The following is a 24,059-nucleotide window of genomic DNA, read 5'->3' on the forward strand; positions in this document are numbered from 1 at the left end:
AAGCTTGGGTGGGCGGAAAAGTGATATTTATTTTGTGTGAAGGAAAAATGCTTCCTGTATAAAACGGGGGTGGCGGGAGCAAGTTATAACTGTTTTTCCAAATGGTGGTTTATTGATTTTTAAGGATATCAAAGGGCTGTTTTGCTTGGATTCTGCTCAAGTACCGTTGTTGACTGACAAGCCGGCCACACATAGACCAGATGTGCAGCCTTTTTATATTCACTGTTGTTCTATCAAAGCCAATCTCAAATGTGATAAATCTCAATTTGAATGTCAGTGGGGGATGTTTTTGAAGGCTGTTACGAATTACCTTCTCATTGTGTTTCTCGTAGGTCAGCCGGGCCTCCGTGAAGCTATCTCCCTGTCCTGCATCACTAATGGAAGTGCAGGAAGCAGAAAAGCTAGCCATAGCCCTTCCATACCAATAGCTCGAAAAGAAACACTTTCGTCTGCTGCTAAAAGGTATACCTCGTCCTTGAAACAATAAATACATAAACTTGAGAAATGTGGAACACAAGTCAGAGTGTACTCAGTTCCCAGAGCAGGGTTCAAATCCCTATCCATCCAGGAACCTCACTTGTGAATAATTCGCAATAATTTATATGCTGCTTGATTGTAATAAAAGCCTCAAAGCAGTTTACAAAAAGAACAAAACTATAAAATTAACCATTAAAAAAAAGCAATTTATAACATTCCAAAAATAAATAAAATCACTGATAAAATTAAAGCACATTTCTACATTCTACAGGCACACACACAAAAAAAGGAGTCTGACTGATGTCAGTAGTCAGCACGGATATTATTATTGTTCTTCTTACTACTACTATTACAAGTATTACTACCATTATTAGAAATTTTAAAAAATGGCTGGCTATATCACTTTGTAGCCTATTCTGCCTTCATTCTCCCTTTGTTTTGTCTCCGTTTTACCTGCTTCCTGATTTAGGGCCAATTATTTCCATTTTTGTCTATCGAAAGCCCAAGGCATAAAAAGAGATAGGGAGGATAGAAGTTGAAGTTAACTACTTTTCTTAACCATTTGCCTGATGGCCAGAAGCTAACATAAACATGTTTGTGTGGTATTCTGATATATTTATAGGTCCTGGGTATTCTGGGCTTATTTATTTATTTTAAAGCTTTCTGTTTGTTGCATTTGAAAATCTCAGGGCTTTTCCTAGTAAAGACACAAAGCTGAAGCAGTTTCTCTGAAGGTCTGTGTCATATATCTGCCATGTGCCCATTTGCATGATGATGATTGTGTTGATGTCTGCATTGTTTGTGGTTTAAATACAGCCTGTCCCTTAATCCCTTCTGCCTTTGACCTACAGGAATGGCCTGTGTTGTTGTATGTGCAAATAAGTCCAAATTGCTGTTCTTTGAAATTTCATTGCTCTATCCATGGTGGAATAAGATAGTTTCGCAGTATAGCAGAGATGCGGAACCTGTGGCCTTCCAGAATGGCCAGTGATCGAGGAAGATGGGATTTGTAGTCCAATGACATCACGAGGATCAGTTTTCCCATCTCAGCCCCAGGAGTTAATGATCTTAGCTCATGCATGCTGAATCTAATATTCCCCATTAAGTATGATATATGCCATATTAGTAGAAATGCTGCTTAAATCATCAATATTTGCAACATATTTTAATAGCAAGCAGAACATCAGTGGTTCCTTTTGAAGTCTAGCTGTCACTTCCAAACGAGTCTTGATTCAGGATGTAACTACCCTGGAAGAGACAAAAAAGAACGAAAGACAATATTTGATTCACTGTAGGATAACTGGCATGATGACTGTCACAATACCAGCAAGCAAGAGCTGCCAGTACATCTGTCATAATAATAAACTTCAAAGTTGTTTTCTCTAGTGGTAAGACATTTCCTACGGTTTGTTTTTACATACAATATTGCTTTGTCAGAGATCCTGGAAAAAGTTGAAAGTTAATTGCAGCAGTGGTTTACCCCCGCCCTCTTCTTAACTTTATTTTTCAAAAATGTAAACTATACTTGCATCCAACAATATCGCTTATGCCGATGGAAGGTATTTTGGTCCAATGGGGTCTTCCATTAGAAGAATGGGGAGGGACATTTTTTTTTACCAATCCCTCCTCAGCTTGCAGCTTTCCATAGACTTCCAAAATCTGCTGCAGATGGTTCAGGTATCCTGTGGGAACAGCTAAGGAAATAGCATGGGGGCTGTAGGGGCAGAAATCTCCTCCTCACTGTTCTGCTGATGGATGATCCCTGTTGGATCAAAGAGCCTTCCATCAGCAGAAAGGAAACCATTGGATTCAACCCTTCAAAAAATTCATAAGGAAAAGAAATATGCATGATAAATTTGGGGGTGCATTTATTTCTTAAGCAATGAGACCAAAGCTCTAGTTTATTCTTCAGAACACTAAATGTGCATCTACAGAAGGTGAGGACATATAATTTTGATGATTTAGAAGTATATTAGACATAAAAACTACTCTGTTGCAACTGCTTGCTTTTTGCAAAATAATAATAATGATATGTGAACACCAATACAGCACATAACAACCTATACTTGTGAGTTTCAGATGATTTGTGTAATCTAAAATAGAGCCACTTTTTATGTTTGGTAGATAAATAAAAGATCTTAAAGCAAGCTGTTCATGAAGAAAATGAATTGCATATTTGGTTTCTGTAGCCGTTAACCTGACATATTATTTCTTTTGCACAAATGTTTTCATTGTGTTGGGTTTTTTTTCCCCTTTCGCTTTTCTCCATTTTGCGTTCATTTTAAAAATACAATCTTTACCTCTTTCTTATACTTTGTTTTTCAGTGGTACAGAAAAAAGGAAGGAAAAACTTCACGGACAAACAGAGAAAAAAGAGGACTCTCATTCTAATGATCAAAACCCACAAACTCAAGCATCACCTTCACCTTCTCCCCAGCCCTCTGCACAGACTCTCCCAACACACAGGCAGACCCCAGAAGTCAAGAGCTCTGCTCCAGGCAAAAGGTTTCCTAAGTACCCAAGTACACAGCTAGGAAGTGGTTGCAACGATACTAACATTGCGCTTTGCTCCCAATTAAAAGCATGCCTATGTCTTTTATAAAACCATTTTCCAAAAGATTAGCATAACCGGTTGGTTTGCACGTGGTGCTAAACCCTGCTTTTAGTGGCACAGCATATGTGTGAGCTGGAAGAAGGTTTAGGAGAATCTCAGACACACATGTTGTCTCTCTGACAATGACGCTCCGCAGCCCCCAGCTCCAGTCCCTGGGAAATGGACTTCTTCAGAGTTTAGGTTCACTTTTCATGAATCCTGGCTTGTTGGAACCAGGGGTCCTGGTTTATGACAAGCTCTGGTCAGTTTCAAAACAGCTTAGCTGCACACCATGGCTTTATGAAAGTGGCTTTTGATGAAGCACAATCCCTGGTTCATGTTTAATGGCTAGGGAGGTTTTGTGGAAAATGACACTTGAACCTGAGCCAAGGGGGGCAGAAATGAGTCCATGGAGCAGGCCCATTCCAGGCCGTGAGCATAACTCAAAGCCATGGTTTAAAGTGACATGTGAACCAGCCAAATGAGGATAGATATTCCCTTTCCTCTTTTCAAAGGAATGGTATTCCACTGTTTGCCAGAGAGTAGCTGTCCCCCACAAGTCCACTTCTGAGCCACAACCCCAGGGCTTTATAGTACAGTAAAGCATCTGGCATGAAAGGGGAAATTTGTGTGAGAGTGATGGGGCTGACCCAAACAGCCCTGTTGAGCGTGGACTCCCTACTCTCAGTGGCATTTGGCCACTCAACTGAATTCTTCATTTAATGAGGATGTGGAGGGCAAGAGCTGACACATCAGGGAGGACATCATGGTGCAAACATACTGGCCGAGCCCATCCAGAGCTCCCACTGGTACATAGGCATCATGCCTGCCTTCCTGCTGCCTTGCCCCTCTGCACCCTAGTAAGAAGCCACAATGCAGCCCCAACAGCCACTGCTGCCACCTATTCTGACTGTATCAGCCTCTACCCAACCACCCTTGATACAACCGATTTTCTTGTAAACGCGGTAGAGACATTTTCAGTTTAATGAGCTTGAGCCCAGCATTCACGTCTATGACCATAACAGAAATCTGCAACGATTACATTTGGATCTAAATGCGTTCCATAGTTTCTGTAAACATATCTAACTAATACTTTGTGCTGCCTGTGCGTGATGGCATACTAATAGCTCTCGGGTCTGCTTGGTATAGTTTGCAAACTTTAATTTTGGCTCCTTGCTTCTCAAACAGCTTTTCAGTGTGTTGCTTTGCCTTCTTTTTCAGTCTCTGCATGGGTGCACAGTGGCCCCTTCCTCTGTTCACCAACAATATCCAGTTCTTTACACCTAGATTAACTGTATGCCTCCTTCCGGCAACTCTGGCAACCAAGCCGGTGCCCAACATATTGCTCTGCTTTCCTTTGGACCACACTAGCGAGGCTGAGAAGGGGGATCTTGTTATCTGGGCAGCCTAGGACCTCCATGCACACTGCCCAGGCTTGCGCCTTGGAGAACTCCCTTGCATCTCAAGCAATTACATTACGTTTTAGGCTGCAATCCATTGAGGTAATTAATATAAATATCACACATAAACACCTGCCTTAAACCAGAAAATAGAACAAAGACCATTCATGAATTGAGCAACAGCGCTGCCTGTAACAAAACCACCCACGATCTTTCTGCGTGTGTGTAAAACAGCCCTTAAGTGCTGCATCAGGGTGGTACTGGATGCTATTGCACACCTCTAAACCAAGCAGCATAAGAAAGTGAGTTCATGGCTGGATGATGTGTGCATTAGGACCTCTGCACAGGACTGTTCAGTGGACAGATGGGATATAAATTCCTGTCTGAAGTCTCTGCCAGTACCTGCACCATTCCCCACAGGGTGCTGGGAGAACAGGGACAATGCAGAGGCCCCCTAGACCAGTGCACTGGGCTTCTGTTATCCGTTTTTCATCAGTTTACAAATTCAGATGTTGCTTGCTGCTGTACAAACACGGGGAGTTTCTTACACCAACCCTGGTCAGACTGTCCAGTCCAGTATCTAGTTCTCCAGGCAGAGGTCCTTCAGAGTCTTACACAGAAGTCTTTCTCATCACCTGCTACCAGACTCTTTTGGCTGGAGATATCAGGGATTGAACCCGAGATTTTCTGCAGGCAGAGCATGTGATCTATCGCTGAGCAGTGGGTTCTCAGTAAGGTTAGGGCAGAGCGCAGAAACAACAAGCAGCACCCCCAGTGCACTTGTAGTTCTGGGGCACAAACCTCTCTGGAAGAGAACAATACAGCTGGGAAAGAATGAACTGCTATGTCCTTGGAATAAAAATTCTCAGTGCTTCTGAGCAATAACTATATAAACTGAATATAAACAGAAACAGACTGTACAACCTGAAAAAAGACAATGCATGTACTTTTCTAAACCAAGAAAAACTTTAACAAAAAATATACATAAAAGATAAAAACGAAACAATAATCCTTTTGCAAATGAAAGTAGCAGTTGGAACGGTCTCTGAAATTATTCAAATACAGTGGTTGTTATTCTATCTTGCCGTTCTTTTTCAAGAGAGAGAAACCCCATAGCAGGTCACGACTATTAAACCTTACCTTCAGAATATATCAAATTTTAGTACCCTAAAATAACTCCAGAATTGGATAATTGAATCCAGTTCAGTTGGATAATTGAATCAAATACCAGCTGCCTGACCATCTCCTTCGTTGCTGTGTACACACCATAAATTTAAAGCACACAATTTTCTGCCAAAGAATCCTGGGAACTGTAGTTCATTAAAGGTGCTGGGAATTGCAGCTCTGAGAGGAGCAAATTGAGTTCCCAAGATTATGTGAGGGAATAAGTGTGCTTTAAGTGTATGGTGTGTATACGGCCAGTATTGTCTCATAGGCTCTCAGGGGCCTTAAGCAAAGTTCTGTTCCATTAATTGCTACCCAGTCATGTTAATTAAAGATGCCAGGCATTGGAATCTGGGACCTTCCAAACGCAAAGGAATATGGTCCGTTACTGAGAGCAGCGCCAGATAAATAACCCTTAAAATCTCTTGCTAAAATCAGACTTAAATTCTTTACACAGAACAACCAACCACACCAGCAGTTAAGAGTTGTCGAAAAACATACGATAAGAGTTACATGAATTAAAGCAGAAATTCTAAAATTCATTTAACTTGGTGGAAGGTGCTTCAAGATCAAGGGGGGGGGATAACTTTAACTCTCCCTTAACAAAGGATTTCAAGAAGATGGTTACATCAGTCATACTTCCAAAAGGGGGAGTGGGGAGAGATTCCAGAAATTCTTACTTCAAAGTTAATTCAATTATTATAAACTTTCCTACACTGCTTGGCTCCTAAGACACATAAGCAGAATTCCTCTCACTATACTGGTCTTTCCTGCCCCTTCCTTCTCATTGCATCATTCTGCATTCCTTGAAAAGCCCGTGTTGAAGGTCTGAGGACCCCCAGCAGCGTGAGATGGGGCCCTGCAGGCTTCAGCATAAAAGAGGGTATCTTGCGTGAGTGGAAATGTCTGCTTATGCCAGAGCACCTTTGAACTGAAGCCTTTGTATACCTGTGACTCTTTCTGCATATGTATACCTGCTGGGACACTGCAGCCACATATCATTTCCCGGCACCTGGACACATAGCAAAGTAGATAAACTTGTAATTGCCACACATCCAGCTTGTGTGTTTTTCCTCTAAATGGCAATGCTTCCTGCGTAGGAAAAGCATAGTGTTTGATATAGCCCCAACTAATGCATGTTTAAGTCTTTCATAAACTCTTTCTCTGTTATCTTGCACAAACTTAAAGTGGACTTTGGTCTGTTCTCCTGTCTGGCATTTGGCTGTACGAAGGCATTTGTTCTTGGGTTTAGCATATTAATCTGCCAAAGCATAAAGAAATGTCTGTGTGCACTTTTTTCCCCTAATGTTTGACTTCCTAACTTTTTTGTCACTTTCCCCCCTTTTTAGCTTCTGAAGGTCTTGCAGAAATAAACTTGCCGTTGGTAGTTTTCGCATACCATCCTTCCGGAAATTGTTTTAACTGGATAAGTTGCTAGGCTGTCTATTGGGCAACTGTGGAATTGTGATGTGAACTAGCATCTTCCCCTATAACCATCCTGAATCTAAAACCAAACCAAATTAGAAGCATGCTTTTAACAAATCTGCATTTGCAGAGTTTTGAATTGCAGATGGTGCATTGGATGGTCAGACTACTCATCCATGAAAGCCTTTGTTAGATTTAGCATGAATAATAATAATAATAATAATAATAATAATAATAATATGCAGATTGCAAAGTATAAGAAAGCATAGCGCATACTTTTTAAAAATGGCATTTACATTGCACTTGACAGTGTTCAAACATTATACTGATTAGGTTTAAAGTTGCCCTTTTGACGGTTTACAAACATCCATTTAGATCGCTTTCTCTTATCCTTATTTCTGGGGTCTTCTGGATTTGCTTGAAGGATGTCCTGGCCTGGCCTCTCTTTCATCTGCTGCTGCTTGAGCTGCTGTATTTCCAGTACGAATTGTTATGTGGCATCATTCACTCCTGCTTTAACATCGGACATAAAATGTGCTTGTTTTCTAGTGTAAAGAGATCATCAACACTTGAAAAATCACACAGTGCATGGGAAAGTTCAGAAGAGAGTCGTAATAAACTAATGAGGGCAACCTCTGCCTCCAAATTGATATCAAAAAGTGGCAAGAATGCAGACAAGTAAGTGCTTGATTCAGTGCCGAACATTTTCTCCTGAGTTAATGCTAAAGTTCTGTAAAATGTGTATTATATCATTGTGTGGTCCTTCACCCTGATTTATAACTCCTGTCGTTCTTCGATACATAACTGATGCTCCTGAACATTAGAATTTCCCGCTTTTCCAGTTCGTGTGTTACATTGAATGAGTATACAATCAGAGTATACAAACCCTGTGTGCACAAATAGTTAAGCTATACACTCATACAGTTACTCACATGTAGCATTCAGTGAGTGCACAATCTGTATACAAGCGTTTGAGCTGCATACTGTTTCACTCAAAAACTTGTGCATTTGTAGAGACAGCTTGCACCAGTGTTCAGTGCAATGTATGAACAGAGCTCAAACAATGCAGCTCTATCTGTTGGGTGAAGCGCTGCATGCATTGCAGCCTTCTACAATAAATAAATAGATGATGATAGATAGATGATAGAGATAGATAGATAGATGATAGATAGATAGATAGATAGATAGATAGATAGATAGATAGATAGATAGATAGATAGTTGGAACTGAGTACTCCCCCCCCCTTAAATACCTGGCTTGGAATAATCAGCTCTTTATTGGATTAGTATTGCTTAACTGGATATTTTAGCTTGAATTCCACAATACACCAAGTTACTTTAAGAAGAGAAATTTATTTAATTAGAGCTTTTAGACGTGTTATGTAATTGTAAAATGCCATTTTGAAAAATGTGTTTTATCCACCTTTCGGATAGAGGGTATGTAATTCTACTCACTATAGTTAGGTGTGTGTTCCAAAGCTTTCTTTCCCAACATAGTTTCATAACATGAACAACTTTGGGGCAAAATTCCCCAAAAAACTCAACAACTTCAATCCTAAAAAAAGGGCAACAACTTTACAACTTTGTCGGCCCTCACACATGTCCACTTCATCAAATCTGGCCCTCTTTGGAAAAAGTTTGGGCACCCTTGACTAGGCACTCAAACTAACATTTAATAACATCTTTTATTTTCAAGTTAATGTTTATCTATCTATCTATATAAATATATATATATTAATTGAACCTGCATTTCTCTCCCTAGACACAAAGATGTCATCGTCAGCCAAGGTAATTGGAAACATTTGTTTTTGAGTAGACCTTTACTCAAGGTCAGCTTGTTGCTTCTGCTAAGACTGATAAATCTATTTCTATGTCCAGTTCAGATAACTATAATAAACCTACAAGTTGAGTCATGTTTTAATATGATGATTAGGGCTTGCTTCAAAGTACAGTGGTACTTCAGGTTACAGACGCTTCAGGTTACAGACTCCGCTAACCCAGAAATAGTACCTCGGGTTAAGAACTTTGCTTCACGATGAGAACAGAAATCGTGCGGTGGCAGTGGGAGGCCCCATTAGCTAAAGTGGTACCTCAGGTTAAGAACTGTTTCAGGTTAAGAACGGACCTCCAGAACAAATTAAGTTCTTAACCCGAGTTACCACTGTATACTGTATTCAGCGGCATTTCTCTGTTGGCTCCAGACCTATAAAGATGAAAAGAGTATCCGTGTCTCAGAGAAACTTTGCATGCATGAAGCTCCACCTGCTTATAAGTGGTTTCCCATTTAAGCTGCTCCACATTCACATTCCTTTGTGGGTTTGTATCTGCTGCCTTCATGATTATAAACCAGCGAGGCTTCTCACATGTCCAAACACTCTGAAGAGCGCACATAATTCACACGAGGCTCTGGATCAGAGCGATAAACTCCCAAGCACTCTTGAAATTGGCTTGGTCTCAGCAAAGAGGATTCTGCCTCTTGTGAATGTTGTATGCTATTCATTTTTTAAAAAACAAAAAACAGGAAAATCTGCAATGCGTATATGATGTGCTATATCTGTTTCCCATGTGCATTTTAAAAATACTAGATTGGGTTTGAATGGTAGACTTCACCCAAGGCAGGAGACACCTGTAAGCTGTTTTATTTCTGTCCCATAACCAGCAAAAATGTCAGCTCGAGAAAAGAACAGCCAAGGTAAGGATTAAAATTATGCAAGCTGGTTGCTTTCCTAGTTAAATGCTTTTTTGATCTTTTATTTGGCTTTTTAGTCTCCCAAAGCACATGGGTTCAACCTATTCAATTTCAGTAGAAACCTATTCCTGTATTTTTTACCTAAATAATGCAATACTGTAATTAAGAAGCATCATATCCCTCCCCCCCAACCCACACCCTCAAAATCTAAAATGTTAATTGATATATGCTTAATTTCCTCTTTCCGAGAATGGACATGATATACATGTACATTAAACATTATCCAGGCAATTGTCTTCTAACAGTACCCTGAAATGCCAACTAAAAGATCCCTTTTTACCCTCGGTATTCTGGGTTACAAATTGTGTACTATGCAGTCAAATAACAGAAAATATCCTCCTTTGGTAACAACAAAAAGAAAGATTAAAGTTTGTTTCTGTCGGTAAATTCTGTCTGGCTGCTGCTGGCTTGTTGAAAGAGAGAAAAAACAGTGTATGTATCGTTACTGTCTGCTAAGAATATTATTCCTGATTGAGAATGACTGGCTTTGATCTGCAAATGTCACTGAAGCATGAAGCTTGAAACCTGGAGCATGTTGGCTCATGTGCATGTCATATAGAGCATAGCCATTGCATTAAAAAAAACCACACACACAAATTCTATTCTTTATGCTTTCCACAAATCTGTAGTCTGCACAATTCCCTGCTGGAAGAAATCTGAGGGTTCCTTTCCCTGTACTCGGATCACTTGCTTGCCTTGTAGCAGCTATCTGTTCTATTCCGCAATTGTGTCATTTGTTTGCTTCTGCATTCCTCTTGTGGCACACTGTATGTAGATTATTATGATATGTAGGGTATATGGTATGTAGGAGAGCATAGACCTTAATGAGCTCGTGGGTTTCCCTATTCCTAGAACTCAGTACCATGTTTGGGCCCAATCTTACTGACTTACTCATTTGAACAAACAAACAAAAATTCAAAATGGGGATAATAGAGTACAAAAAAGGTCTGAGCAGGTGCTGATGGGACTGTTTCTGTTAGATCTTGCTTTTTCAGTCTTGTATTACTTAACTGTGTGCTTAATATCTTAATTAATGTTGTTGGTTAGCTGGTTTGGATGCAGATGTGAGTAGCAGTTCAACGCAAGGTGTCTCGTCTGATTTTCTTACGTAACGACTGATACGTTTCAAACGGCAAGATGTTGAGAAGGAAAAAAGCGTGATTAATTGTGAAACTGAAAGGCTATGACTTTTGGTAATTGACATATTATCCCTGTTGGAGCTTTCTCCGGTAGCCTTTTGACTTTATAATGCCCTTCAGGCATTTTCCTAATCTTGCTGGTGTAGTTGAGAAATCATATTGGACGAAGCTGCAAATTCTCATTCCATTGTGAAACCCAGCTTTGGAGCTCTGAATGTCGTGTGTGGAGGTTAACTACCTGCCTTTTTCTGGCACCTCAAATGTGTAACACTTACAATGGCATAAGCAGTCATGCACTGGAGTCCCCTTTGTCAGATGTCTGAACTAATGGGGCGCTGTCTCTCAGTGTTGCAGTGAAGTGATGGACTATGGTTATCTTAATGGGAACGAACCTACATGATTCTTGGATTCATGTGCTTCCCTTTACTTGTTACTTCTGGTTCGTCTATGTTCTTTTGAAACAAGGCAGCTTCCTAAGTCAAGATTTGAAATTGGTTTCAATAAATCATAAATAAGACTGACCTCAGTTTGCCCAAAGTTGGACATAAAATTATTTGCTCGGAATCTGTTGTCTCCAATGTTTTTCTTTACCTGATGACACCAGAGATCGAACATGGAACCTTTTCCCCAAAAGCAATGCATGCCCCTTCTCCTACTGACCAGAAGATTCAAAGCTATGGCCCTTCCCCCTGGTGACCTGAAAGTTTCTGTTCTCATTAAAAAAAAATGAGATTCCAGAGTAGAACTGATGAATTAGAACTTGTCAACAAGTATTATTTCTGTTTGTTTAGGCCTTCATCACATATCTTTAGGTGCCAGTCAAAAATGTTTGTCTGTAACCAGAGCTTCGTTTAATCAGCCAATCCATGGCCTTTTATATGTGTTTTGTAGGAGGCGAGTTATTGGTTTGTTTTCATTATGTATTATGTGTCCTCATTTTGTAGTTTTATGTTGTGATCTTCGGATGAAGGGCATTATACAAGTTTAATAAATAACATAATTATTATTTCCTCTCCTAGCAGTGCTAGAATAAATTACGAATTACTGATATTGCAAGTGGTCATTGTGCCAGTTGTGTACACATTTAAGGTTTGCATGAATTATCATAAGCTAGCTGGTGGTTTTATTTTATTTTATTGCTGTTTGGCCCTGCTGTCTACTTTCTCTCATTGCACCTGTATATAAATGTACTTGCCAACTGAGGATATCTGATGAAGTGGACTCTGGTCATGAAAGCTTATGCCAACCTTCTTGCATTTGGGGGTGGTTTACATACAGCCTCACACATCCAACTATAACAAGTTCAACTGTGGGCACTATAAACACATATGTAGATGGGACTCTTATCGTTACTCGTGTTTCCTGTTGCCCTCCCACTGTGTTGAGTCCAAGCCACTCGGCAGCTCTGAATTCCTTCTAGTTTTTCAGGAGTCTCTGGTCTTCAGAAATAACAGCAGTTACAAAGGGGCAATTGCATTCTTTCCTCCGTGGCGTCTGCTGTCCTTTTGTAATTGTCGCCTTCAAATTCAGAAGATCGTTTAAAACATTTCTTCTGTTTAAATAAAAGAATTCATCATGCCCATTGCATGCCCGTGGGGGCACCCTTCCCTTTAAACCACTTCAACTCTCTCAGCAGCTATAGCCAAGTGTACGTGCATTTTTTAAAAAGCGTACAAATTCCTTGAAACTAACATCTAGAACATGCCGTGACTTTTAGAATCTGTTCTAACGGTTTAATAAATTTTCTGCCATGTTTGGCTTTAGATCAAGGATGCAGTTGTGTGCCAGTACCTATTTTAAGGACTTTGCTTTTAACTTGGCTGCACGTGAAATACAGCCTTTATGCTTGGCTGCCAGTGGCAGCAGGTCTCTACATGCAGATGCCTTCAGCAATAATGGTGGAAATGAGATACAGGATTACATGCTTAAGTACCTGATTTGAATGTATGAAATTATGAGGCCCACCCCCTCCCTAAAGCTGGGTTTCTTCTTGAAGCACTTTGCAGTTTGTACATAGAGCTTTTTTAATGTAGGGAATTTATTTATTTTTGTTCCTTAAAACCAACAGAATAAATTGAAGGAAGGGTTTTTCTGACCTCTTATAATTCCTCATGTTGCAATTTACCTTCCTAGTGCAGAATGGTTCTAAAAGAGCTCTAAAAATTAAGACCATGTGCCCGCTCATACATTTTGCCTTTGGTTTTCTTTTAATTTTAAAAATAGCACATTGAAAGTGGCCATAAAATAGAGGTGATGAACATCTCTGAGTCTCTTCCTAAATGCACATCTAACTTACTCCGCATTGCAAAGATGCGTATCTCATCTCTTACTTGGTTGCATTGTTGCATTTATTTTTTCCACCTCGAGTTGCAGCAAGGAAACATTGGAGACAACTCTGCAATTATTGTAGAAGGAAAACCTCCTGCAGAAAAGGCTGCCAAATCATATAAGTGCTACTACAAGGTGGCGCTGTGGGTAAAAGCCTCAGCGCCTAGGACTTGCCGATCGAAAGGTCAGCGGTTCGAATCCCCGCGGTGGGGTGCGCTCCCGTTGCTCGGTCCCAGCGCCTGCCAACCTAGCAGTTCGAAAGCACCCCCGGGGGCAAGTAGATAAATAGGGACCGCTTACTGGCGGGAAGGTAAACGGCGTTTCCGTGTGCTGCGCTGGCTCGCCAGATGCAGCTTTGTCACGCTGGCCACGTGACCTGGAAGTGTCTCCGGACAGCGCTGGCCCTCGGCCTCTTGAGTGAGATGGGCGCACAACCCCAGAGTCTGTCAAGACTGGCCCGTACGGGCAATGGTATCTTTACCTTTACCTTTACAACACCACAGATTAGTGCTGTTGTTTTTCCAAAGTGAAAAGAAGACCATTGGATCAGAATTTTAACAGTAGGATCTCTTTCCTTAGGAAAATAAGAATTGGTGTCAACATGACCTAAAATCATATAGGAACTGCTTGGAATTGCCTCTGTGTGACGGCTTTCCCCCACTGCAGTATGTAGAAGCATTTCCATTTTGTACTGCTGAACTGTGTGGAGTGTTTGGATATGAGTGATGTGTGTTGCTGACATGCATACCTCATGATGCCCAAGTACGTTATGGCAACTGGCTCACATCTGTTAACAGCAGCGGCAGAACTAAACCACTGAATGGTCCATTTCAAACTATCATTGCATGATAGTTGAATTAGCAGCTGAATCACCATGGAAAACACCAGCCTTCCCACTCCTCCCTTGAACATGACACCAATAAGAAACTGCGAAAGATTCTTCCTGATTGCTCTAATTATGCTATGGTATCGAATTTTTGGTTTACACAACTTTTCTGCAAGCAGCAACAAGAGAAAACCTCCGTGTCTTGGTTTCATGGGAAGAAGAGTTCTGTGTACATGGATGTAATAGCATGCAATCCATTTAATATGCGTAAAACAGGAGTGGGCAACCTGTGGCCCTTCCATAAGCCCCAGCCAGCTGTTGTAGCTCACCAACATCAGGAGGACCAGGCTTCCTCAACCTCGGCCCTCCAGATGTTTTTGGCCTACAACTCCCATGATCCCTAGCTAGCAGGACCAGTGGTCAGAGATGATTGGTAATTGTAGTCTCAAAACATCTGGAGGGCCGAGGTTGAGGAAGCCTGAGAAGGACCATAGGTTTCCTATCCCTGCTATGAAAGGTATCATCTTGAAGCAATTCAGGGCAGGTTTTTTATTACAAACATTCCATATGCTGCATTTACAGAGCTTAATACAAAGGTTGCGGCTCCCACCAACTGGATGATGACATTTAAAATTAAACCAGTGTCTCCTTCCTCTTACAAGGATGCTTTGGGTGTTTTGTTTTTCATTTTGGTTCTATTTGTTCTCAAACGAGGCCTTTTGTTTTCTTATTTGGACGATAAAGGGCAGGGAACAAGAGGGTATAGGACGTATGCTTGAGGTACACATGAAATACTTCATCTTATTATATCCTTAAAAGCCCACAGTTAAACAGTTTGGGAGGGGACCAATAAAGTTCAGTTTGATGTTCTAGAACACGGCAATTAAGCTAATATAAATTAAAAGGGAGTTCAACTGCTGCTTCTCCTAGCTTGTATTTACAGGAATTTGTCCCTGGGCAACAACCTTCTGTTTGGTAAAAATGCTTTTGTTGATAAGCTGCCATTATCTGTACAGTTTCCAAAAAAAAGTTTTGCATTAATGCTATAATTGCCCTGTCGGCTTGTATACCTAAGAGAACGTTTTGTGGTGTTGGATTTCAAAAAGAGAAACAAGGATGTGTGTGAGAGGCTTTACCGCCCCCATGTAAGGTCAATCAAAATTTGTTTATACAGACTTTTTAATTTAAAAAGGTCTGAAAATGTGCTCAGTGAGTTCTCTGAAGTTTGCGTAGCCTACCAGAAGAAAACAATGCTACTTTGGTTTTCCTGTTATTTCTTTGGGGTGAGGAAACAGGAGAGATGCTTGGTGTCTTTTGTCAGTGCTATTTATAACCTGAACTTCCACAGCACCACACTTGAACCTCCTGTTTCTCTCGTGACACTTCTGAGTTCACTTAGGGCAATAATTGCATTTCATTTATTTCGGTCAATAACCAGTTGAGAAAGAGAGAAGAAAACAAAATACATAAGACACAGTATGGTACATTAAGTACAATATTAAATATAGAATTTAAAAGCAGTGTAAAATATCAAAACACTAGGAAATATAAAATAACTACCGTGAGGAGGGAAAGGTTGATGTGCATTATAATGAGTGAAATAAGTATTTGATCCCCTATCAACCAGCCAGATGTTGGGCTACCTGGTATCTTCACTGTATGTAACAAGCTGAGATTAGAAGCACCTGCTGTAAGGGAGAGGTCTTACCTGTAATCCCAGCTCGTTAACAGTACCTGTACAAAAGACACCTGTCAACAGAAACTATCCAGTAGATTCCAAAACAGCCACCATGACCAAGACCAAAGAGCTGTCCAAGGATGTCAGGGACAAGACTGTAGACCTGCACAAGGCTGGACTGGGCTACAAGACTATTGCCAAGCAGCTTGGTGAGAAGGTGACAACAGTTGGTGCAATAATTCGCAAATGGAAGAAACACAAAATAACTGTCAATCTCCCTCGATCTGGGGCTCCATGCAAAATCTCATCTTGTGGAGTTGCAATGATCATGAGAACGGCGATGAAGCAGCCCAGAACTACACAGGGGGCAATTGTCAATGATCTCAGGGCAGCTGGGACCATAGTCACCATGAAAACAGTTGGTAACACACTACGTCGTGAAGGACTGAGATCTTGTAGAGCCTGCAAGATCCCCTTGCTCAAGACAGCACAGGTACAGGCCCGTCCGCAGTTTGCCAGTGCTCATCTGAATGACCCAGAGGAGAACTGGGTGAAAGCGTTGTAGTCCGATGAGACCAAAATCGAGCTCTTTGGCATCAACTCAACTCGCCGTGTTTGGAGGAGGAGGAATGCTGCCTATGACTCCAAGAACACCATCCCCACTGTCAAACATGGAGGGGGACATAATATGCTTTGGGGGTGTTTTTCTGCTAAGGGGACAGGACACCTTCACCGCATCAAAGGGATGATGGACAGGACCATGTATCATCAAATCTTGGATGAGCACCTCCTTCCCTCAGCCAGGGCATTGAAAATGGGTCAAGTATGGGTATTCCAGCATGACAATCACCCAAAACACACGGCCAAGGCAAAAAAGGAATAGCTCAAGAAGAAGCACATTAAGGTCCTGGAGTGGCCTAGCCAGTTTCCAGACCTTAATCCCATTGAAAATCTGTGGAGGGAGCTGAAGGTTCGAGTAGCTACACATCAGCCTCGAAATCTTACTGACTTGGAGAGGATCTGCAAAGAGAAGTGGGATGAAATACCTCCTGAGATGTGTGCAAACCTGGTGGCCACCTACAAGAAACGTCTGACCTCTGTATTTGCCAACAAGGGTTTTGCCACCAAGTACTAAGTCATCTTTTGCAAAAGGATCAAATACTTACTTCACTCATTATAATGCACATAAATCTCTGACTTTTTTCTTCTGGGTTTCTGGGGTTTTTCCTGTTGTTATTCTGTCTCTCACAGCTACAATAAAGCTACCATTAAAATTATGGACTGGTCATTTCTTCGTCAGAGGGCAAACAGGCAAATTTAGCATGGGATCAAATACTTTTTTCCCTCACTGTATATTAAAATGATGAGCGACAATTAAGTGTTAATAATTCTAAAATTAGGACAAGATCCTGTGCTGACAAGCTATGGCTACCACACAAAAACTAGCTTCCTTGGCAGTAATCTGAGGAGACCAGTCAGCCAAAAGATACCGTATTTTTCGCCCTATAGGACACACTTTTCCCCCTCCAAAAATGAAGGGGAAATGTGTGTGCGTCCTATGGGGCAAATGCAGGCTTTCGCTGAAGCCTGGAGAGCGAGAGGGGTCGGTGTGCACCAACCCCTCACGCTCTCCAGGCTTCGCACACCTCTCTGCAAGCAGCGGGAGCCCAGCGCTGGGCTCCCGCTGCTTGCGGAGAGCTGCCTGCATGCTGAAGCCTGCGCGTGCTCAGCTCAGCGCGTCCAGGCTTCGCGGACCTCTCCGCAAGCAGCGGGAGCACTCCCGCTGCTTGCGGAGAGTTGCCTGCATGCCGAAGCCTGCGCGCGCTCAGCTCAGCGCGTCCAGGCTTCGCACACCTCTCAGCAAGCAGCGGGAGCGCTCCCACGGCTTGCAGAGAGCTGCCTGTTTGGGGGCTGGGGTCGGGGGAAGCTCGAGCTTCCCCCGCCCCAGCCCCGCGCCTGGGGGGGAAATAATTTTTCCCCTTTATTTCCACCCCCAAAAACTAGGTGCGCCTTATGGGATGGTGCATCCTATAGGGCGAAAAATATGGTAATCAATATAAAACACTTGAAACAGCCTCCATAATCCTTTGATCTTCAAAAGTTGTTGGACTACAGTTCCCATTATCCCTGGCTGTTGGCCATACTAGGTGGGGATGATGGGGGCTGTAGTGCAACAACCTCTGGGGACCCAGAGTTGCAGCAAGGCTTCCTTAGACAATAGAAAGGTGATCCCATCCCTTGAAAAATATTGATTTATGCAGATTTAATAAACCTTGAATAGAATAGAACTATAATCCCTTTAATTCAGTGACAGCCATAGTTAACTTTAAGTGAACGTTTATCAGTCTGATGATAATGTTGAGATGCGTAAAAGTTCCCCCTTGGTAGGTATTACAATAAAACACCTGAAGAAGAATAAAGCTTGCTCTTCAGAGTTTAATTGGGATGAGGTGTATATATTATTTACCGCATAGGCCTTACCTCTCAATTTAATAACATAGTTTCTTAATAGACTTGGCCTTACCTCTCTCTCCTATGAAATACTTTCTTTTTAGGCTCTAAAATGTAATGGTCTCTGTTTGTGGTGTCATTCACACTGCAGGCTGCATACGTCTTGACTTTTTCAGTGTGTCTAATCCATGGGTGGGACGCGCGGGTGGCACTGTGGGTTAAACCACAGAGCCTAGGAGTTGCCGATCAGAAGGTCGGCGGTTCGAATCCCCGCAATGGGGTGAGCTCCCGTTGCTCGGTCCCTGCTCCTGCCAACCTAGCAGTTCGAAAGCACGTCAAAGTGCAAGTAGATAAATAGGTACCGCGGGAAGGTAAACGGTGTTTCCGTGTGGTGCTCTGGTTCGCCAGAAGCGGCTTAGTTCGCCAATCGTCTTCTAAATCCGGCCCACGGTCAGTCCAGGAATCAGCGTGTTTTTACATGAGTAGAATGTGTCCTTTTATTTAAAATGCATCTCTGGGTTATTTGTGGGGCATAGGAATTCGTTCATTTTTATTTTTCTTCAAAATATAGTCCAGCCCCCCACTAGGTCTGAGGGACAGTGGACCAGCCCCCTGCTGAAAAAGTTTGCTGACCCCTAATCTATCCTTTCCATTCAACGTGCAGTGGGTGGGGGTGAATAATTTCAAAGTGGAGACAGTCTTGTGCTCAACCGCAAAGGAAGTAAATTTTCTATATGGCCAGAGCCCAAAGTTGGAGAAAGGTAATGGGGTGGTTATGCCAACCTGAAAAGCAGTGGGATGGCATCTCACCCACCAGGCACGGCTTAATGTGCCTCTTCCTGAGCCTGTAAAAATTGGTCCTTGCTCCCTGCTACTTGCACATTTTGCTTTTTCTTAAGTTGTGTCTTGGGCTGGAAGAAGAGAGGCTCCAGTCTTGCTCTCCTTAGAAATTTTAGGAGTGGCCACGTAGAACTGTTAAATGAATACCAATTGAATGGAGAAGTGGGGAGAAGCAGCAAATGTTGACAAAGATTCAGTGCCTTTCGGTAAGAGGGCAGCAGCCCATAGATTACATCCATCGGGCTTTGAAGTTGATAAGATGGTCAGAAGCATATCTTGGTGGGTGGTGAGAAAGAAGAGTGTATTTGTTCCGCCTTATTAGGTCTGAGCCAGAAAAGTTGTACTGATGATGTCCTACCAGGATCTGTATCAAATCCATAGCTTACACTTTTTAAAAATGTTGTTCTTTACAGGCTCTGTTAACATTTCTGCTTGCAAAGCAAACTCACTTACAGTGCATGTTTTTGTTTTGTTTTGACAGAAGGAGAGTACATCAAGATGTTCATGCGGGGACGACCAATCACAATGTTTCTTCCTTCGGAGGTAGACAAATATTACGAAATCAAGACAGAGCTGCCTTCTGAGAAATTAAAACTGGAGTGGGTGTATCCTTATCACAAACCTAAACAAAAAAACAAAAAACCCCACTTGTTTTTCCAGTGGTTTTTTCTTTTTTCTTTCCCCACCCCACCCCTCCTTTTTCTGTCTAGTTTCCTGTTTTCTTTTCTCACTGTGAAGCCTGCATAATTTAATAATAGTGTAAAGAAAAAGAAAAGTCCTTCCTCTAAGGGAAAAATAATTTTGGGATCACTAAATAATAGGCTATTGGTTTTCGTCTGGTAACCACTCATAGTTTCCTGGTGCTGTTTGTGTTGACTTCTTCCTTCTTGCTTGGCACAGGCGTTTTCCCACAGTCCCTCCAATGCTTTGCACATTCCACACAGTTAAGCGCTGGGTTACTGTTTCGTTTGAGAACATTGAAGAGTTTCCTTGCAGGACCAGATCCAAGCACCCATATAGTCCAATCTTTTCCAACCTTGTTGGACCTCCTGCCCCTTCATCCCTGAGCGTTAGGCATGTTGTCTGGGGAGGTGGAAGCTGAAGTCCAGCAGAACAGGGGGTGCCAAGATTGAGGAAGATTGATTTAGTTCAGTAGAGGATATCTAGTGCTAACACCCCAGAAATGTTTCCAAATAAAATGTATCAGTGCAACGAGATGTATTAAGGCTCCTATACCTTTGTAGCTTTTAGTTAGCCTGGAGAGAGCTAAACCATCAACCCAGATTTGGTCAACACACTAAGCCAAACCATGGCTCAGCAAAGGAGCCATGATCTCCTCTAGGAGATGCATCCTTGCTAAACCATGGTTTGGCTTAGCATAATATGTGACTCAGGCCAGTGACTTAGTGCTAACCATGGTTTGTGAAGGTACCGGCGCAGATATGATGCTGCCACTATGCTAATCTCCTGAAATAATAAGAGTGTTTGTGTGTGTAGGAGTATTTTAGTTTCCAGTCTCCTTATGTTTTATGTGTATTTATTTAAAGCATTTTTATCCCACTCTTTAGTCAGAAAAGACTCCCAAGAGTAGTTGACAGATTTCAGTAACCAGACAGTCCCTGCAAAAAACATGACAAAAAGGTAAAAGAGATTTGGATGGAAGAAGTAAAACAACAACAGCTAGACAGAATTATTGTAATGAGCAGCTGGGGTTTAAAGATTTCAAAGAGAGGAGAAGCCAAAAGTTGCTGTTTTTTTCTGCAGAACAGGTAGAGAAGCCCTGCAGCCCCATCTCTCTGCCTCTCTCCCCTTTACCTGGGCCTCTTTTATTCGTTTATATTAAATAAATAAAAAAGGAATATCCCACTTGTCTGTCATGTATACAACATTCAGGGCAGCTCACAATTGAAACCAACAATATAATAATAAATAGAAACAGGTAGCAGAAACTAAAAAGAGGCGGTGGATAATATTTTATTTATTTTCTTCATGTTTCTATTGTGCAGAAGTTGTTTTATTTCACACCATATTTTTAAAAATTACTTTTCTCCTGCTGGAATCCTAAAAAGGGTTCTGAATATTTTGCAATTGCTTAGCGGTGTCTTGCCACCTTGCGAGGAGCTTTTGGAATTTTCACACACTTCTTTTAAAAGGCCAAATGGAACTGATACACTTCCTCTCCGGAATGGAGCAATAGGAAGGCCTGTGCTGTCTGATGCAATTCCATGACTGCAAAACAGGTTAAGGTACTTAAAGGTTGTGCAGCGGCTTCTATTATTGCCTAATGAAAATTTCATATTTCAGGTTTACAAACTTGACTCTGTTTTAATCTTCATACTTCTGAGTAGTCTTCGTGTGTTTGTTTTATACTCACGCAACTTGCAGTACATTTGTTTCCTATGTGGCTTTTATTTAACACACACACCAAAAAGCAAGGGGAATCTGACTTCACAAAAGTTAAAATATATGTATGGCAGAGGTACAGTGTTTCACATCTGAGGCAGATTATGAAAGAATGATCCATTCATTCCTGTTGCCACAGACCTTCACAGTGTGAGATTGGTGGAACTGATTCTCTTTTAATATTCATGCATTTTAAAAACCTTGACCTAAAAAAAAAAAGATACGGCTATCGTGGAAGGGACTGTCGAGCCAATGTTTACCTCCTTCCTACTGGAGAAATAGTATATTTCATAGCATCCGTGGTAGTACTGTTTAACTATGAAGAGAGGACTCAGCGCCACTACTTGGGACATACAGACTGCATTAAATGGTTAGTGTTGTGAAGCTTCTGAGGTATGTCTTACAAATGTGATATTCATATTCTGTACCAGATTTTGCATACGAATGATCTGCTGAAAATAGTAGCGAGGTCATTCGAATCTGGATTAGAGCAACAGGTTGTTTTTTTTAGTGAGGAAGAAAGAGGAGTCTGGTGCTTGGTCCGTAGCAGGCATGGGATACATTTTTCAGCCTTAAGACCACATTTCCTCCTGGGAAACCTTCCAAGGACCACAAACCAATGGCAGGCTCGGCCAGAGGGAGAAGCGGGTGGAGCAACAAATGCCATTTCCCCCCCATTGTAGAGCAGGATTGTTTCTGGACACATTCACACACGCTCCTCTCTGTCTAGACAAACAAGGGTTCAAGGACACATTCCAGCCAGGCAAAAGCACTCCAGCTGCAAGGCAGATTCAGTGAGGGTTGTGGCATGGAGAGAGATCTGAAGGCTACAGAGATCTAGGAATACATTGCAGGCTGTTGGACTAGATCAGGCATAGGCAAACTTGGCCCTCCGGATGTTTTTTGGAACTACAACTCCCATGATCCCTAGCTAACAGGACCAGTGGTCAGGGATGATGGGAATTGTAGTCCCAAAACATCTTGAGGGCCGAGTTTGCCTATGCATGGAATAGATGACCCTCATAGTCCCTGCCAATTCTATGATTTTATGAAATTTTTGCCTTCATCACCATATAACAGATTTAGCACACTCCAAGCTGCACACGGACCGCACAACCCTCAGAAGCAATGTGCTGCTGTTGTGCTAAAAGCTGTTCAGTGTCACACTCTTCTTTTCTCAGAACAGGGGTTCCGTGAAAGGGCATTTGTAAAAGCAAGTTGTTACCATGAATGTTGGCCCACAACAAGTGACTTCCTTGTTGGCATTGTGTCTTCTAGCCTTGCTGTGCACCCAGACAAAATCAGGATTGCAACTGGACAGCTAGCTGGAGTGGATAAAGATGGAAGAGTAAGCTTTTAAAGAAATCCTGCCTCAATAGCTGGTTTGTGTTTATGGGAACCAGGAAGGCCTTGTGGAGTGTCCGCTTTTCACTTCTGCTCACCTCTGGTGCATAATTCGAAAAGCACAAGTTCATGCATAATCTTAATGCGTTGTGCGTTGCGTATTTCCCGCAGAAGGCCCGCGGGGATCTTGAAACATTTATTTTAGCCAGACTTCCCATCCCTCTTCTCTCCCCTTCCCAAAGGGTGGGGGGAGCAACTCTTACTGGAACTGAGGCTACCTATGTGCTCTGACAGCTTCAAGGAAAACAAAACACGACCTCGTGCCTTAGTCAAAAGACCCAAAGCCTTTGGCAAAAAAGCACGGCAGGAGCACACAGCAAAGTGGCAGCACTCATAAACAGTCCTGTGCATAGCTGTGATTGGCACTTAAAGCCAGTCTCATCTCTGCAAAGTATATATAGATGGACGACTTGGCTGTTGGGAGGAAGAGACACTTTGACCGAGGTCACGTTTTGACTAATTCACTCCAAAGAAATGAAGTTACACCAGCTGATAGTTGACCTAATAATATAATAATAATTTATTATTTATACCCCGCCCATCTGGCTGAGTTTCCCCAGCCACTCTGGGCAGCTCCCAATCGAGTGTTAAAAACAATACAGCATTAAATATTAAAAACTTCCCTAAACAGGGCTGCCTTCAGATGTCTTTTAAAAATAGGATAGCTGCTTATTTCCTTGACATCTGATGGGAGGGCGTTCCACAGGGCGGGCGCCACTACCAAGAAAGCCCTCTGTCTGGTTCCCTGTAACCTCACTTCTCACAGTGAGGGAACCGCCAGAAGGCCATCGGCGCTGGATCTCAGTGTCTGGGCTGAATAATGGGGGTGGAGATACTCCTTCAGGTATACAGGACCGAGGCCATTTAGGACTTTAAAGGTCAGCACCAACACTTTGAATTGTGCTCAGAAACGTACTGGGAGCCAATGCAGATCTCTCAGGACCGGTGTTATGTGGTCCCGGCGGCCACTCCCAGTCACCAGTCTAGCTGCCGCATTCTGGATTAATTGCAGATTAATCTTCATTTCAGAGCCTGTTGCATCAGTCATTTTTGCTAGTTTCATGATTTATTAGCTTTTTTTGTGTCTGTTATCACGAATCCCTCAGGGGAGGCTTTTTTGGGAGGGGGTGAACCCTGTGATGTGAACAGATTTCAGCTTGTTCAGCTCTAGATCCCACCCATT

General features: G+C 42.1%; 1 protein-coding gene across 12 annotated transcripts in view; it reads left to right on the forward strand.

Annotated features, from left to right (window-relative positions):
- EML4 (EMAP like 4) overlaps window positions 1-24,059 on the forward strand; it is a 161,727-nt gene that overhangs the window by 101,837 nt on the left and 35,831 nt on the right. For 4 of the 12 annotated variants that reach the window (XM_053383308.1, XM_053383316.1, XM_053383310.1 and 1 more), the window contains 8 exons: window positions 333-462; window positions 2,803-2,991; window positions 7,609-7,737; window positions 8,821-8,846; window positions 9,718-9,750; window positions 19,551-19,674; window positions 21,693-21,842; window positions 22,751-22,820. In XM_053383308.1, coding sequence (XP_053239283.1) covers window positions 333-462; window positions 2,803-2,991; window positions 7,609-7,737; window positions 8,821-8,846; window positions 9,718-9,750; window positions 19,551-19,674; window positions 21,693-21,842; window positions 22,751-22,820 — 851 coding nt within the window. The remainder of the gene's footprint in view (window positions 1-332; window positions 463-2,802; window positions 2,992-7,608; window positions 7,738-8,820; window positions 8,847-9,717; window positions 9,751-19,550; window positions 19,675-21,692; window positions 21,843-22,750; window positions 22,821-24,059) is intronic. The other 8 variants (XM_053383309.1, XM_053383311.1, XM_053383313.1 and 5 more) reach the window with 7 other exon arrangements.

Source organism: Podarcis raffonei, chromosome 3 (assembly GCF_027172205.1).
Source record: "Podarcis raffonei isolate rPodRaf1 chromosome 3, rPodRaf1.pri, whole genome shotgun sequence".
Taxonomy (NCBI): Eukaryota; Metazoa; Chordata; class Lepidosauria; order Squamata; family Lacertidae; genus Podarcis; species Podarcis raffonei.